The sequence below is a fragment of the Brassica napus genome, chromosome C6 (assembly GCF_020379485.1).
Source record: "Brassica napus cultivar Da-Ae chromosome C6, Da-Ae, whole genome shotgun sequence".
Lineage (NCBI taxonomy): Eukaryota > Viridiplantae > Streptophyta > Magnoliopsida > Brassicales > Brassicaceae > Brassica > Brassica napus.
The window spans coordinates 47,145,842-47,162,141 of NC_063449.1; the positions used below are offsets into that span (position 1 = coordinate 47,145,842).

Here is a 16,300-nt window from a genome sequence, read left to right on the forward strand (position 1 = left end):
AAAAAAAAAAGAAATTTACCCAGGACCTCTCGTAGTCCAGTGGTACTACCTCTTTGGGGAGGGGAGGTCGACTGTTCGATTCGCGTGGAGGGGGAGGCATGTCCAAGACCCGTAAAAAGGTACAGACAAAGGCTGGCGCCGGACCTAGGTGGTGGGCCGCAAGACCAACACCTGGTTAAACAAAAAAAAAAAAAAAAAAGAAAGACCTAACATACAAAATTCAGATAACAAAAAACAGGAGAAATCTCAATTAATGCTTAGAGTATTAGTGTATAATATTCCATCTATGTACGTTAAAATTTTAAAATAATTATATATATATATATACACATATATCTAATATCATGAAGGCATGCTAAGAAAATATAAAGAGAGAATAATAACAATTTAGCAAGAGCGTCCAATATAACTGTTTTTTATTAGCAAGAGTCGTCTCATATAATCTAAGAATACGAAATTTTGATTATACACCAACGACTAACGTCGCTTGAAACCGCATATATGATGCAATAAGTTAGATATTGCACTAGACACTAAATTTGGATGATTAAATAAGGAGGATGACAACATGATCTTTCTGATTTATAATTGTAGTTTCAAAGTCGTAAACATTGAGGATGAGAAATCGTCAAAGTGATCTACCCAAAAGTCAAGAGCCTCTTCGTCAATATTTTTATTTATTTCTACTCATGGTTTGGTGGAAAGAATAATGGACTTCCACTAATCATGAAAACTCATTACAAAATCTGTTTGGCTTAGTCATTAAATAAATACTTGATATTTGATACACAAACAACACATACACTTTACATCAATTTTGACAATATGAATGAGTGCCGCAGCTAATATAGTTTATTTAAATAATAACATCGGGTTGTCAGTTAGCTATGCATGTCCTTCTTTATGATTATATACCCAAATCAGATAATAGGATCAGGAATTATGCCCCATAATTATATTGTAATTAAATCAGAGACTTTAGAACTACAGAATTGTATGAAAATAAATATAAAGAACAGAAAGAATGTAATTCTAAAATCCAGACTGTTCTTTTTCGTCTGTTCATAGCTTTCCAGTAAGCTGATGATTAAAGAGAAGGCTAAGTACATGTTAGCATGTGAGTATAAGGAATAAGTTCCAATATTTCGAAAGTTTCATGAAGTTTGAGACGCTCTCACCTCTCTCCGCTTTTGGCGATTAGGGTTTGATAGTGTAGCCGCCGCCGGCGAGCCTCACGCTCGCTGGTGAGAATTTCTTTTCCTTTCTCCCTCCTCTTCCTTTCTTTTTCCTCTTGCTTTTTGATGATGGGTCTTTTGGTTTGTGATTCGGAGTTATTTTCTCCGGATCTGCCAGCCCCCGCTTCTGCTACAGGATCTCCCTCTGATGTTCATGGTGGCTCTGAGTTTCTGAGCCCGCCAGACCCACCGGACCCTCCAGATCCACCGGATTTGAATTTTGACGGTGTCTCACTTACGGCAGTATGCAGTCTCATCTACTGGTCTTCCCCGGCTCCTTCTAACGCTATCAGGTTATATTTTGGCCCTTCAAGCTTCTCTCCTCAAGTCTCTCAGATTTGTGGATCTTTGGTAGCTGGGTTTGTTATAAGAAGTGATATACTCTTAGGCTGGTATTATGAAGCTTTGGTCACTGCGATTGATTTGCTCTATGTGTTGGTAAATGTCCAAAGTTTCTTTCACTTGTCGTGCTGTTTGAGAAGTAGTCAAAGTTTCAGGATGTTTGCGGCTTTATTCTTGTGTGGTTTGGGCTCTTTTGTGACTACTCTCAAAGTCTCCAATGGTAATTCTCTAGCCTTGGAGCAACCCCTTACTGTGGTATACAGTTTTTCGTTGGTTTGTGCTGTAACAGTGGATGCATTGTTGCTATTTTCTCCCCATTCGTGGCAGCTGGGAAAGAAATGTGATAGTAGTTGCTTCCTTACATTGAACCGAAGTAGTTTGGGCTGTGATAGCCTAGTGTTTTCCGTTATGGAACCTACCTACATTCAAAATCTTTCACTTGGTTTGGGTGATAGTTTTGCAGGGAGCATTGTGTCGTCAAAGAAAGTCTTACGTTTCATTAGTTTGTGTTCAAACTCGTATTCGGATACTCAAGACTCACCGGTATTACAAGGTTTTACTTCCCGGATTTATGACCTCTCTGCCTTTGTTGCAGTGTGTCTAACCCTTTTGGTTGCACTAGTTGTGATCATATCAATAGGTATCTCTAAGCTTGTCTACAAGGTAGACTGTCAAGAACTCACTAACTTTCTTTCAGAGAGTTGGTCATTCGATGTTCACCGGATCTTACTCGCTATTCGATCCCTTATCTTTTCCTTTGTTGCTTTATATGCTCATTTTTCTTGTTGTTGTGCTTATGCTATGGTAAACTATTTGGCTTGTGATGCTTTCCTATGTTGTAACACCTCCTCCTCTAATGGAATTCTAAACGTTTAAGTTAATGAAGTTATGTTTGACCAAAAAAAAAAAAGAATAAGTTCCATTATTCAATAATTTCTATATACAAATGCATTTAAATTAATATTGTACAAATAGTATATACTAATTTTAGTGTGAAGAATTTGATCATCAGTAGAATTGTGCTACACGAAACCTACAGAGACGAGTAGGAGGAAGAGAACAAGAGACCAACTCAAAAGAGAACATGGGAAAAGATAAAAACAAAATACTGTATTGAACTTATTAAACAACTGTAATTTGACATGATCCGCATATTATTCTTTAGTGACTTAAGGAATATTATCATAGATATTTCCCTAGTCACCTAATCTCTTAATGACATATGCAAAATAACTACATAATCATATTGTATCTTTTATTTCCTTCTAAATCCTGGTATTGATAATGTAAACTCAGTATGAACATTACTAGTTTACTAATAATACCATAAAAAGAATTGAGATTCTTTAAAATCTACAAATTGATTAAACTAGTTAAACATTAACAGAAATAATCAATTACACTATCTGGTAAGCAATAAGTACCTTGATTATTTTGAGATTTAGTATAGTTATAGAGAATTAAAATGATCAAATACGCAAGAAGAACGTCGCTATAATAGAAAAGAAGTGGTATCTAATTATATAATAGAGAAGGAAAGTTGTGGAGGAGCTATAATGATAAAACCTGGCAAATTAGACAGCCAAGACATACTCAAGTGCTGCCTTGTCACATCTTTCTCCTTCTTACAAAACCCTCCAATCCCAATTCTAACATCTCAAAACAATCTTGTTCCTTCTCTCTCTCTCTCTCTCTCTCTGTTTGCGTAGGGTCGGACCCAATACGACACTGGATCAAGGGTTGCAGATTGCAACCTTTTGATTGGTCTCATTTCTCTTTGCCCAATCAAAAACATCATTTGATGATATAAAGAAGCCAACTCTGCCCACTGCAAATCTCTTTCCTTTCTTTTCTATTCCTCTTCATTTCTTTCCATATTTAATTTATTTTTTCAAATTTATTTGTTTTCTTGGTGCTGTATGATCAACATCATCATCGGAAAACACCATATTATTTGTTATTAAATTCTAATAACTATTTAAAGCAAATGTCTCAAACTAGCTATTACCGATCACCGTTCGGAGACACGACTTACACCAAAGTCTTTGTTGGAGGATTAGCATGGGAAACGCCCACCGAAGAGATGCGTCGTTACTTCGATCAGTTCGGAGAGATTCTTGAAGCAGTCATCATCACCGATAAAAATACTGGCAAATCTAAAGGCTACGGTTTCGTAAGCTCTTGGTTTTCTCTAACTTTCTTAGACTCAAGAACTCTATTTAAATAAGGGTTTGATTTATTTTTTTTGTATTTTTCCGATCGTTATTTAGGTCACGTTTCGAGAGGCGGACTCTGCGACCAGAGCCGTGGCTGAGCCTAACCCGGTGATCGACGGAAGAAAGGCAAATTGTAATATTGCTTCTTTTGGACGGCCTCGACCATCGCCACCTCGAGGTTTGTTTATAAACTTAATCTATAACCGTAAAATCTATATTTTTTGTTCATTCCGGAGGTGGAGGATTATCTTTAATGTTTCATAATAATATGTTAATATGGATTGGAACGTTATCAAGAGAATATTTTATCTTTCTTCTTGTTGTCTTTTATCGTGTAACGCTAACGCGATTAGCTGTAATTGTTGGAGTTATAGAATTAGTACATTGTTCAATGATGTTTTGAGGATACCAACATTTAAAAAAATTATTAGAAAACACATCATAGAATTGCTAATTTTGAATCATAAAGTACTAATGTAAAAGTTCCATAATAGATTTTTATTTTATGTTGTGTGTGTTCTCTTTCACTACAGGTCGGGGACAAACAGAAAGTCCGAGTCAGTACAGAAGTGGAGGACCATCAGCCTATACTGGGATGGCTTCACCGCTGCCACCGGCTGCAGCTGGCCACCAGCTCATGTACCCGTCCTATGGGTGAGCTATATATATTTCAACTGGCTCCAATTATTGTGAAGCTCGTGTATTCAGTTTAGGAGAGATCAATTATAAATGTTTTGCATAGATAAGGAGATGATGGTCCATTGAGATAGAAATGGTAGGAGACAATTTAATGCATCAATCGAGCCACTTGTTGTCAGGCTGTAAATATCAAAACATAAATATATGTAGATAGAAAGCCCTGCATCAATATGTTTCAAAAACAATAAATAAACAAGTAGATTGTTTTTTTCTTCTATAATTTTTTATTCATGAACTATTCGTTTTTTTCAGGTACACCTATAACCCTGATCAGTTTGGATACCACCAAGTCAGTTTCTCTTTCTCTCCCCTACATTTGTATGACACATACAACACGTATTTATGCTGACATACACATGCCAAGTATATATATCTAAAGCAAAATTGAATGTAATCATGAAGTGCAAGATATGAAATTAATAATTTGATTTTACGTACAACGTATCTTGCACATGTCGACCACTTACATAATGCATGAAAGACATCAGCACATGCATTCTTATTGTGAACATAGACATGCATTGATTATGATGATGATGATCGTATATATTCATGCTACAGGCACTGTACAACACACAGTTGCAACAAGCACAATACTATCAACAGCAGCAACAGATATATGGAGGAGGAGCCACATCACCATCATCATCAGCAACCATCATGCCTTCTCCTTACTATTACGGTTATTCTCTTCAAGCTCCTAGAGTGCCATACCAACATCATCATCTTCCTCAACCATATAACCCTCAACAACATCATCATCAACGGTTTGCTTCTCCTTTCCTCGTTTACCCATCCAATTCTTCTTTTGCACCTCCACTCCAAGGACCACTATCTTCTTTCACTGGTGCGTACTTACCTTCTTTTGTTGTTTACGAATCCTGCATTTGAAATAAAAGATGATTTAAAAAGTGACATGAAATATAAGTAACATGAACTAATATATCCATTGCTGATTAGTTTAATTTTTAGAAAGGGTATAAACGTCTAAACATGGTCAACTCGTCTAAGAATTTCACAAAAAAACAAATGTAACTATGCACATAATAAGTAAAAAAAATAGGGATATGGGTTTCAACCATTTATGTGAAGAAATAGAAAAGAAAAGGAGAGTGAATGATTGGAGAGAAGAGTGAATCGAGGATGCATGTGGAATGAGCTGTCTATTTTCAATACATTGGTATATGTGTCTCTTCTCCATCATCTGTCAATTTGGTCTCCTTGCCAGTGAAGCCAACATACACTGTCAACATCTCTACACACATATATGTTTCGGACTGTGTGTGTTTTGTGTTTTATGCCAACAGTGATCATGCAATTAGTTTCTAATCAATTTAACGACCAAATACACTATTCTATAGAAAAAGCTGAAAAACTTTCATATGAATCAGACTAACTGTAACTACTATCTAGTTTAATTCATCAGTATGTATTTTTATTGAATAGTTTTTTTTTCTCCAGAATCTGAACCACCAGAGCAAGTACTAGCAGAAGGCGAGGCAACAACAGCTGCTGCACCTGAAATCACAACGAGCAACAATAAAGAACCAATTTCTTCTTGATCTCTTGCATTTTCCCAATTTGTACAATCTTCACATTTTTTATCTCTCTCTTCGCTGCACCTGAAATTACAAACACCTAATTCATTTATTTCTCAACCAGAGCTATGTGACTTGAGCTCCAAGAAGACGACTCAAGAGTCAAGACTGTCTATCTCTTTATAAGACTCTTGTCATAGTATTTATCTCAATATTTTTCTGAAGGAATCTATACAAACCGTGTCCTTCATGTTCTTCTTTTTCGTTATTTTCCATTCTAATAATTTCAACTTTATGCTATATGATTCATATTCTTGCTTTCTCCTTTATCTTTTTTTACTCCTTTATATCCCCTCAGTTTTTTTGGAGTTCCAAATTATGTAACCCAAGTGAGAAACAAAAAAGTTATGGATCATTGCAATTATGTATATCTTTTGAAATTGTTAATTTATAACATTTGAGTTAATTTCATTCAATGCCAGCACAATGCCACAATTGATACTGAGACATTTCTCCATGCATGTATGCATGTATTTGGCAGACAATATTGGCATTTTAGGAAACTACCTATAGCGAGCTTTTCAATTTCAACGGAGCTTCGGATACGTAAAGCCCAATAATGTCAAGTCCATCTCGATGATCCGTCATGGATACACAAGATGAGTGAAGTAGCCCTAGTCGTCCGGAGCATAACCATGTTTTGTAGCTCGTTATACTCATGAGAAGGTGACAATAACAGTGAGACGGTGGCGGTATTGTGTCACGAGCGAATGTTGTAAAAAGAAGAGAGAATGAGAGGTGAGTAGTACACGTTTTCCAGAGTTATATAAATACAAAAAATCTTGAAATCTTGTGTAAATGAGCTTCTAAACAACTGTAACGTTTTTCTCCATCTTTGCGTGGCCGAATATCTCTTTCTCCAACAGTTAGCGTTACATATAGAATTGAAAATCTATGGCTACGGCGTATTTATTCACCAGTTGACTTGTTAACCCTGATTAACCTGAGGTTCTTATGGTGAAGTTTTTAGCAAAAGTTAAAAAATTATTTCTTAACTTCTAGTAACAATCCCCACTCTAAAAATTCCGGGTTAATCATGGTCTAATCTGCTCAAAGCAGAATATCCCAGAAGATACCATTTAAACTATATTACAAAAATACCCTTAGAAGAAAGAGTCTACCCACTTAACCTCTCGTACTTACCGAACTCAGAAGCCCTTCACAATGGACGTCAACTCAAAACTCTTCCTCAGGTATATAATAGTACAAAACACGTCCTGTCTCTCTTTAACCAAAACGACAAAACAATGGCACTCATGAACGGCGGCTTGAATCTCCCATCTACCAAACCGGCGATCCGCCACCGTCAACCGGTCTCCTCCTCCGCCTCTAGACCGGCATTCCTACGAATCTCCGCCGTCATCGATCCCAAGAATGAATCCACTACGTCAAAGACCCCTGCGGCGGCGACGGTGAAGAAGCCCGTCGGGGTTCATTTGAATAAATCTAAATGGTCTCCGGAGACGTGGAAGGCGAAGACCGCGCTGCAGCAGCCGGAGTATCCGGATCAAACGGAGCTGGACTCGGTTCTCAAGACGATCGAAGCCTTCCCGCCGATCGTGTTCGCCGGGGAGGCTAGGCTGCTCGAAGAGAGGCTAGGTCAAGCCGCCATGGGAGAAGCGTTTCTATTACAAGGAGGTGATTGTGCCGAGAGCTTCAAGGAGTTCAACGCTAACAACATCCGTGACACGTTCAGGATCATTCTCCAGATGGGTGCGGTTTTGATGTTCGGCGGTCAGGTTCCGGTTATCAAGGTAAACCGGCTTTACTGGTTGGTTAGATGCATGAATTAATTAGGCAAGCTAATTAGTTTCTAATGGTTTGGTTTAGGTGGGAAGAATGGCGGGTCAATTTGCTAAGCCTAGATCAGACTCGTTTGAGGAGAGAGATGGTGTGAAGCTGCCTAGTTACAGAGGAGACAACATTAATGGAGATGCCTTTGATGCCAAGTCAAGGATCCCTGATCCACAGAGGATGGTCAGTGCCTATTGTCAATCTGCAGCCACTTTGAATCTGCTTAGAGCATTTGCCACTGGTGGATACGCTGCTATGCAGAGAGTTACTCAGTGGAATCTTGATTTTGCTGAGCATAGTGAGCAAGGAGACAGGTAAAACTTAAGCCTGCTCTTGTCTTTAGCAAGTCTAGGATTGGTCCTGATTATAGGCAAGTGAAACATTGTCTTATGACCCTAAAATTTTAAAAGATAATTTATATGAATTTAGAACCCCAAAATTATTTTTAAAAATTTGTAAATAAATTTCTTTATAAATTGTCTATAGTCCTAAAATCTCAGGACTGGTCATGTTGGTGTTAGACATAACAGACTATATATATATGCTAAGTTCAAGTGCTATATGTTTATATTGAGTTTGTTTTTTTTGGCTAGGTACCGTGAACTTGCTAACCGGGTCGATGAGGCACTTGGTTTCATGCACGCTGCTGGGCTAACGCTTGATCATCCTATAATGCAAACAACTGATTTTTGGACATCTCATGAGTGTTTGCTCTTGCCTTACGAACAATCACTGACCAGACTAGACTCTACCTCTGGTCTCTACTATGATTGTTCTGCCCATATGGTATGGGTTGGAGAGCGTACCAGACAGCTTGATGGCGCCCATGTCGAGTTTCTTAGAGGCATTGCAAACCCACTCGGTATTAAAGTATGTTCACATCATCTGATGAACTGTTGAACAATAACTTGTTTTTTTCTGGACCCATATTTATTGTTTTTTAATGGTTGGTGGGTTGTGTAGGTGAGTAACAAGATGGACCCAGCCGAGCTGGTGAAGCTGATTGAGATCCTGAACCCTGAGAATAAACCGGGGAGGATAACTATAATCACAAGAATGGGTGCAGAGAATATGCGTGTGAAACTTCCTCATCTAATAAGAGCGGTTCGTGGAGCTGGACAGATTGTGACATGGGTTAGTGATCCTATGCATGGTAACACCATCAAGGCTCCTTGCGGTCTCAAGACACGTCCGTTTGACTCCATCCTGGTACGTTTCAGTTGATTAAGTTTATATACTGGTGTTTTAACATGAGACTGGCCAAAAAAAACATGAGACTGACCAATTAAACATTTTTACCAAAAAAAAAATTGAGAGTGACCATTTAGTTTCTTTCTTATTGCAAAAGATGTGATTAATACCCTTACATCATAAACAAATAATGTTGCCATTGTGTTAGGTAAGATAACGAAATGTTGATAAAGTTAGGTGAAACATAAGTTAGGTGGTTAGAGAAAAAAGAATCATACATGTTTTATGAACAGAGCCGTGCTTCAAGTGTATCCAAAAAGGCTTTCGCCTAGGGCCCCCAAAATATATAGTTTTTTTAGGGCCCCAAATTTCCAAAAATTATTAGTAGTATATTGGTTTAAGTTTGCCATTTATTATTCAATACAAGTTCAATTATCTACATTGCTTTTTAAAAAAATGAGTATTTTATTTTATTGTCAATTTTCCAAATTGAAAAAAGGAATATATGTTTTATATGTCAAACTCCTAAATAAAAAGGAAAAAGTGCAGTTATACTTATTGGGGATGATTTGTGTTTTGAACTGATGGTTCTAAAAGAGGCATTGCCACAAGATTACAAGAGACCTCTTGAAGTTTTGAACTTCTTGAAAGGAAGGGAAGAGTGTTATCCAAACTCATGGATTGCTTATCAAATATTATTGACGATTCCAGTTTCTGTCGCCACTGCTGAAAGAAGCTTTTCCAAGTTAAAGCTAATAAAGTCTTATCTTCGATCAACCATGTCACAAGAAAGGTTAAATGGTCTAGCAATTATATCGATCCAGAGAGAATTAGTTAGGAATCTAGATTATGATAATTTGATTAAAGAGTTTATTGAAAAAGAGGGAAGAAAAATTTTGTCTTAGTTTTTTAAAGTTATTGTCTTAATATTTTTTTTTCAAATATATATTGTACTATGATAAAAAAAATTTTATAAAGGGCCCCATTTTTATATTCGCCTCAGGCCCCATTAAACCTTCGCACGGCTCTGTTTATGAATCAAGAAATATTATTAAAATGTTTGGTAATGAATCTAATAGGCTGAAGTGAGAGCGTTCTTCGACGTGCACGACCAAGAAGGAAGCCATCCAGGAGGTATTCACCTGGAGATGACAGGTCAGAACGTGACCGAGTGTATCGGTGGGTCACGCACAGTGACCTTTGACGACTTGGGTTCACGTTACCACACGCACTGTGACCCACGTCTCAATGCGTCGCAGTCCCTTGAGCTCTCCTTCGTCATCGCGGAACGGCTCAGAAAAAGACGGATCAAGTCCCAACAAGCTTTTGCTGTCTAGTAATCGGGGAAGCTAAACATTTTACATGACTATGATCTCTACCTTATGGTTACGTGACACGTTTTAGTCTGTTTTATTTTACGTCCAGAAACTATAGTTTCATTGCCTAACTGCATGTACTATATACATGATTTCATCGTTGTATTTCGGATACTGCATCAGTTTTCTTTTCTCTTGTTCAAATAAGATAATTATCATTATCAATGAATGAAGGTTAAACACAGTTGCACATGAGTGGTTCGGAAAATTATGGGTGAGCCGTGAGACTGGTCGGGCTGTACCAAATGGTTTTACCTTTAATTTCTATTTACTAACGACCATATAAATTACTAATCATGTTTTGACTAGTTTCTAAAAATACAACAAAAAAAAATAAAATAACTGTAAAAACCTTATTTTTTAAAAGGAAATTGCACCCTATAACCAACAAAACAAAATAATCAAACCTCCATTATCTCTCTTTTCTTTTTTCTTATTTCTTTCTACTTTCTCTCTAAAAAGTCTAATTTTATTTTTGTTTTGGTTATTTCACCAATTCTCCCATTTTTTAAAGCAAAAAAAATTGTGGCAGGAACTTTATTTATTTTTTTTCATTTAATTTCTACCGTTACAGTAGATTCAGCTACATCAACAAAATTTCTACCGCTACTCTTAACCTAAATCTAGTGGATCATAATTTTATACATCACAAGCTCATTTTGGATTCTCACTCCATCCAGATTTGGGCTTTAGCCCAGTATTTACACTACGCGTCGTTTCCTGTTCTCCACTAACCAAAGACTACGTGCCGTTTTCTTATTTCTTCTGGAAGGAAGGAAAACAACCGCGTTTATCTCTTTACAAAACGATTTTCGCGTAAGCTGAACGCGATGTTGTTCCCCTTCTTATCAGATTCGTTCGCCCTAAAACGACACCGCATTCCAAACTCTCGAACACCATTAAACGCGTTACAACGTGCGAAAGTCATTTTACCAACGGTGACTCCAATTGAAGCATCCTAATGGACGAAACGACGGCGTTTCGACAGAGAGATCGGCGACCGGAGGCGCTCGGCAGCCTCAGCGTCCTCCCAGACGAGACGATATGCGTTCTCCTCGAGTACGTTCCTCCTCGAGACATCGCTCACCTCGCTTGCGTCAGCAGGTTTTCTTTCTAGATTGACTCTATGAATCGAATCAGAAAATTGAAGAGATGAGGTAGAGAGATGAATTCGAATTTTTTGAATGTTTTCTTGATGTGTAGTGTTATGTACATTCTGTGCAACGAAGAGCCTCTGTGGATGAGCTTGTGCCTTAGGAGAGCAAAAGGTCCTTTTGACTATAAAGGCTCCTGGAAAAATACCACATTGCATCTGTAAGTACCTTTTGAATTTGTCTCGCTAACAACTTTCAGGTTCAGGTTCAATCCACCTACTGCACGCACGGAACTAAGTTCAATCCATAGGCTCTCGCCATACCCCAGATTAATCAAATAATAATAATATTATTTTTTTTTCAATGGAACATTCGAATTGAACCTTCCATAGGCTCTTGGACATTATGCTCCTCTCTTTGCGGATTAGTCTGGACCTTCCATAGGCTCTCAGGATACCCCAGATTAATCAATTAATAATAATTATTATTTCAATGAAACATTCGAATTGAACCTTCCATAAGCTCCTGGACCTTCCATAGGTTTGGGATACCCTCCAGATTAATGAACAAATAATAATAATAATTTTTTTCGAAAAAACATTTGAATTGGCTTTAGATATTGTAATGATTGGGTTGTTTTTTTTCTGATATACAGAGAAGGAGTTACTCAAGATAACGATAGGAAGCCTTTGCATTTTGATGGTAGAATCTTTGTTGTTGATTCATAAAGTAGTCGTTTTTTATTTCTTTTCTCTTGCTAATATGATCATGGTGGTTCTCTATCTACTCATGTGCAGGATTCAATTCGTTGTACTTGTATAAACGATTCTATAGGTGTAATGCATCTCTTGACGGCTTCTCTTTTGATGATGGGAATGTTGAACGTAGGAGAGACATCTCCTTGGATGAGTTTTCCAAGGAATACGACGCCAAGAAACCTGTATGATCTAGTCTTTTATCTGTGCAATGCTGTGTCTTGGTGTGCTGATAACACATTTTCAAACATGAGTGTTTTTGTGATGATGCTTTTTACTCTTGGCTATGGTTTAGGTTTTGCTCTCTGGGCTTGCTGATTCTTGGCCAGCCAGTAAGACATGGACGATCGACCAGTTGTCAGAGAAATATGGTGAAGTCCCATTTAGAATCTCTCAGAGGAGTCCCAACAAAATTTCTATGAAGTTCAAGGATTACATTTCGTATATGAAAACCCAGAGGGATGAAGATCCTCTTTACGTTTTCGATGACAGGGTACACTTATATAAAGCTTTCTTCACATCAGTGAAATGAAAATATTCTCAAGGATTCAACATTTTGTGTAGTTTGGAGAAGCTGCTCCTGAGTTATTGAAAGACTATAGCGTGCCTTATTTGTTTCAAGAAGATTGGTTTGAGATCTTAGATAAAGAGAACCGTCCGCCATACAGATGGCTTATAGTTGGTCCGGAGAGGTCTGGTGCGTCTTGGCATGTTGATCCAGCTCTTACCAGCGCCTGGAACACCCTGCTTTGCGGTCGGAAAAGGTAAACGCCTTTTTTTGCTTGAATATATATATTTTATTCTATAGCAGACTCGTTTGATAGTAGACATATTAGAGCCCCACATACAATTTAGGAGAACAATGTAGAACTGAACAGGAGCATCCAAGTTTGTTGTTTGAACTTAAATCAAATACTGCATTTAATTATTCATTCACCTTACTGTAGTTATCAGGTCTCATAGGGCTAAGGGACTGTGATCTAGCTCCCTAGTCCTTGCACTCTGTGATCACACTTTGTTGGACATTACTCTTCTCTTTTTTTCTGCTCTAAGTTCTTCTCTCCTGCAATATGTTCTCCATTTTTATTGCTTCACTGGCTTTAGGAAGAACTATATATCGAGGATGATGTCATTGTATTTAATAGGTGGGCGTTGTATCCCCCTGGAAAAGTGCCTCTAGGTGTTACAGTCCATGTAAATGAAGATGACGGTGACGTCAGCATCGACACCCCCTCATCTCTGCAGGTATACTGCTGAACTTTTCAAGCACTAACTGTATAGTTTCATCTCTACTTAAATAGTTTTCGATCCATGCACAGTGGTGGTTAGACTATTATCCACTCCTAGCCGACGAAGACAAACCGATTGAGTGCACACTACTAGCTGGCGAAACGATTTATGTTCCAAGTGGTTGGTGGCACTGCATCCTTAATCTCGAACCAACAGTGGCTGTCACCCAGAATTTTGTGAACAAAGAGAACTTTGGGTTCGTGTGTTTGGACATGGCGCCTGGGTACCAGCACAAAGGGGTTTGTCGTGCCGGGCTTCTTGCTCTTGATGATGAAAATTCCGAAGAGATGGAAGAAGAAGAGACACACGGTGAGGACGACAGTACTTTGAGCTATTCTGACCTTACCAGGAAAGAGAAGAGGGTACGGATGAACGGAGAGGAAGAGACTGAAAACCACGAAGAGGATGCCAATGGAGTCTCAAAGAGATACAATATGTGGAAGAAAGGGTTTTCTTATGATATCGATTTCTTGTCGAAGTTTCTTGACAAAGAAAGAGATCATTACAACTTCCCATGGTCTATGGGGAACTCTGTAGGTCAACGAGAGATGAGAGGCTGGCTATCTAAGCTTTGGGTTCTCAAGCCGGAGTTGAGAAACTTGATATGGAAGGTAACTCCTAGTTCCCTACTGTGCTGAAGCTTTATAAATTCTCTGCATCATCAATTCTTTGTACTTTCATCTTAGGGAGCATGCATTGCTTTAAACGCTGAGAAATGGTTGCGATGTCTAGAGGAAGTATGTAATTTCCACAACTTGCCGTCGGTTACTGAAGATGAAAAGCTTCCAGTTGGAACTGGCAGTAATCCCGTGAGTGACTCTCTCGCTCAAAAGGTTCGAAGTACTTCACGTATTTGTTCTTATTCTCTTATTAATTTTCTATTAGGTTTATCTGTTCTCCGACTATGCGGTAAAACTCTTTGTGGAAGGAGGGCTGGAACAATCTATGTATGGTCTTGGCACTGAGGTAAATAAATCTGTATACTATAATTTTAGCACCCCTTTGTGCATCTGTTACAATTGTTAAACTCTTTGTTTTCTTCTTTGCAGCTCGAGTTTTATGACATTCTTGGCCAGGCTAATTCTTCTTCGAAGAGCCATATCCCTGATGTGCTAGCAAGCGGGATTCTCTACTTTGAAAAAGGTTCTTACAAAGTTGTCCCTTGGGATGGGAAGAGAATCCCAGACATTCTCACTAGCTCCAGTCTCGATTTCGATGCATCAATGTTGAACAGCGAGTTCCCGTTTGGTATTTGGAACAAAACGCTACTTCAACAAAGAAACAAGGGGAAGCCACCAGCACACGATTCTTTCGGTTCGTTGAGTTCACATGTTTGGCCGTATATTATAACACAGAGATGCAAAGGGAAGATATTTGCCCAACTGTAAGTTCGCTTTCTCATATTCATACGCCTTTAAAATAAAAGGATCACTGATTTGAAGCTGTTGTTGCAGAAGAGATGACTTGACGTGGAGCGACGCTCAGAACCTGGCGACCTTTTTGGGACAACAGCTACGCAACCTTCATCAACTGCCATATCCGCCAGTCACACGTCCTGAGTTATTGAATGCAAATGAAGGTCATGAGGAGTTGAAGATTCCACCAGAGTGGAAAGTTTTCGTCGATGATCTGTGCCAAAAGAAGAAGGACGTCACTAATCGTCTGGAAAACTGGTAAGCTGCTAAATGACTCTGTTTCCATTTGATTTTGGTCTTAAAAAAGCTCAATGTTGGTGAGATACCTTCGTTCAAATCTTTCAGGGGAAATCCTATTCCTAAGGCTCTGATGAACAAAATAGACGAATACATTCCTGATGAGTTCTTTGTAGACTTGCTCCATGTGTTCAAGGTTACTTCTCTTATCCATCTGTTGCTTCGAGAGTCAATATACCTCCTTATTAACATTACCTTTTTTGTGGATCGTAGGACACAGATGTTGGAGATGAAATCAAGCCCTGCACCTGGATACACTCTGACGTCATGGACGACAACATCCACATGGAACCATACGCGGATGATGATTCGGTCGATGGTCAACACAGTTCATGGCGTCCCGGTCATATTCTTGACTTCAGCGATTTATCCATAGGTATCCTAAATCTATAATCTGAATAGGATCAAATGTGAAGAGTTTACTGAAAAGAGTGAGGAAAATTTGCAGGGGATCCCATCTACGACTTGATACCAATACACTTGGACGTGTTTAGAGGGGACACTGATCTTTTCAAGAAGCTTCTAGAAAGCTACGGCCTTCCTTTAATCAGAAGCAAGTCCGCGGCAGCAGACAGTATGAGGAAGAAAGTACTGTCTCCTTCCTACCGCACAATGTAAGTTCATAAACATAATAAAAATTCAGCATTCAAGCTTTCTTGTGTTGTATATATAAATGGGAATGTAACTGTTGATTGGTGGTTTGCAGGTGTTATTGTATATTACATGAAGACAATGTGTTGGGTGCAATGTTCAGTATCTGGGACGAGCTGCGAACAGCTGAATCATGGGAACAAGTTGAGCTCACTGTTTGGAGTTTTCTTAACTCGTACTGATCTCTTTCCAACCAATAATTATATTTTAAATTATGACATTGAACCACTGTGTTTAAAATAAATCAAAGCTGTAAAGAAGTTTACAATCACAAACTGTGTAGAAGAAAAGCTTCAGGAACATGAAATCTCTTTGTTTTTGGTAATGCAAATGAAAAAAAAAAATGG

General features: G+C 38.3%; 3 protein-coding genes across 5 annotated transcripts; all 3 read left to right on the top strand.

Annotated features, from left to right (window-relative positions):
• The first annotated feature begins 3,153 nt into the window (after positions 1-3,153).
• On the top strand, positions 3,154-6,354 carry LOC106354563 (RNA-binding protein 24). The gene is made up of 6 exons (XM_013794530.3): positions 3,154-3,750; positions 3,848-3,971; positions 4,327-4,447; positions 4,745-4,781; positions 5,054-5,339; positions 5,954-6,354. Exons 1-6 carry the CDS (start codon positions 3,565-3,567, stop codon positions 6,052-6,054), a joined length of 855 nt encoding a protein of 284 aa, XP_013649984.1. The 5' UTR covers positions 3,154-3,564; the 3' UTR covers positions 6,055-6,354.
• An 884-nt stretch (positions 6,355-7,238) lies between these two features.
• On the top strand, positions 7,239-10,635 carry LOC106354562 (phospho-2-dehydro-3-deoxyheptonate aldolase 1, chloroplastic-like). 3 transcript variants are annotated; one of them, XR_007325354.1, is made up of 6 exons: positions 7,239-7,844; positions 7,921-8,198; positions 8,478-8,754; positions 8,848-9,093; positions 9,673-9,868; positions 10,155-10,635. XR_007325354.1 is itself a non-coding variant. In XM_048761563.1 (5 exons), the coding sequence occupies exons 1-5, from the start codon at positions 7,338-7,340 to the stop codon at positions 10,410-10,412; spliced, it is 1,566 nt and encodes a 521-aa protein (XP_048617520.1). In that variant the 5' UTR covers positions 7,239-7,337; the 3' UTR covers positions 10,413-10,635. The 3 variants fall into 3 exon arrangements, 2 of the variants coding, with proteins under 2 accessions (XP_048617520.1, XP_048617521.1); XM_048761563.1 differs by lacking the exon at positions 9,673-9,868; XM_048761564.1 differs by lacking the exon at positions 10,155-10,635 and having other exon boundaries at positions 9,625-9,868.
• A 653-nt stretch (positions 10,636-11,288) lies between these two features.
• On the top strand, positions 11,289-16,278 carry LOC106354560 (F-box protein At1g78280). Its single transcript, XM_013794528.3, has 16 exons — positions 11,289-11,555; positions 11,655-11,765; positions 12,201-12,247; positions 12,343-12,485; positions 12,596-12,793; positions 12,865-13,064; positions 13,446-13,545; positions 13,620-14,201; positions 14,277-14,399; positions 14,476-14,556; positions 14,640-14,974; positions 15,045-15,263; positions 15,351-15,438; positions 15,516-15,678; positions 15,751-15,916; positions 16,009-16,278. The coding sequence occupies exons 1-16, from the start codon at positions 11,413-11,415 to the stop codon at positions 16,133-16,135; spliced, it is 2,826 nt and encodes a 941-aa protein (XP_013649982.1). The 5' UTR covers positions 11,289-11,412; the 3' UTR covers positions 16,136-16,278.
• Positions 16,279-16,300: the final 22 nt, after the last annotated feature.

Bases quoted from the DNA above. Each gene is read 5' to 3' on its own strand.
- LOC106354563 (XM_013794530.3), top strand. From the start codon at position 3,565: ATGTCTCAAACTAGCTATTACCGATCACCGTTCGGAGACACGACTTAC. The intron at 4,448-4,744 runs GTGAGCTATATA...CGTTTTTTTCAG, and splicing joins CTCATGTACCCGTCCTATGG to GTACACCTATAACCCTGATC. The intron at 5,340-5,953 runs GTGCGTACTTAC...TTTTTTCTCCAG, and splicing joins ACCACTATCTTCTTTCACTG to AATCTGAACCACCAGAGCAA.
- LOC106354562 (XM_048761563.1), top strand. From the start codon at position 7,338: ATGGCACTCATGAACGGCGGCTTGAATCTCCCATCTACCAAACCGGCG. The intron at 7,845-7,920 runs GTAAACCGGCTT...GGTTTGGTTTAG, and splicing joins GTCAGGTTCCGGTTATCAAG to GTGGGAAGAATGGCGGGTCA. The intron at 8,199-8,477 runs GTAAAACTTAAG...TTTTTTGGCTAG, and splicing joins CATAGTGAGCAAGGAGACAG to GTACCGTGAACTTGCTAACC.
- LOC106354560 (XM_013794528.3), top strand. From the start codon at position 11,413: ATGGACGAAACGACGGCGTTTCGACAGAGAGATCGGCGACCGGAGGCG. The intron at 11,556-11,654 runs GTTTTCTTTCTA...CTTGATGTGTAG, and splicing joins CACCTCGCTTGCGTCAGCAG to TGTTATGTACATTCTGTGCA. The intron at 15,917-16,008 runs GTAAGTTCATAA...GGTGGTTTGCAG, and splicing joins TCTCCTTCCTACCGCACAAT to GTGTTATTGTATATTACATG.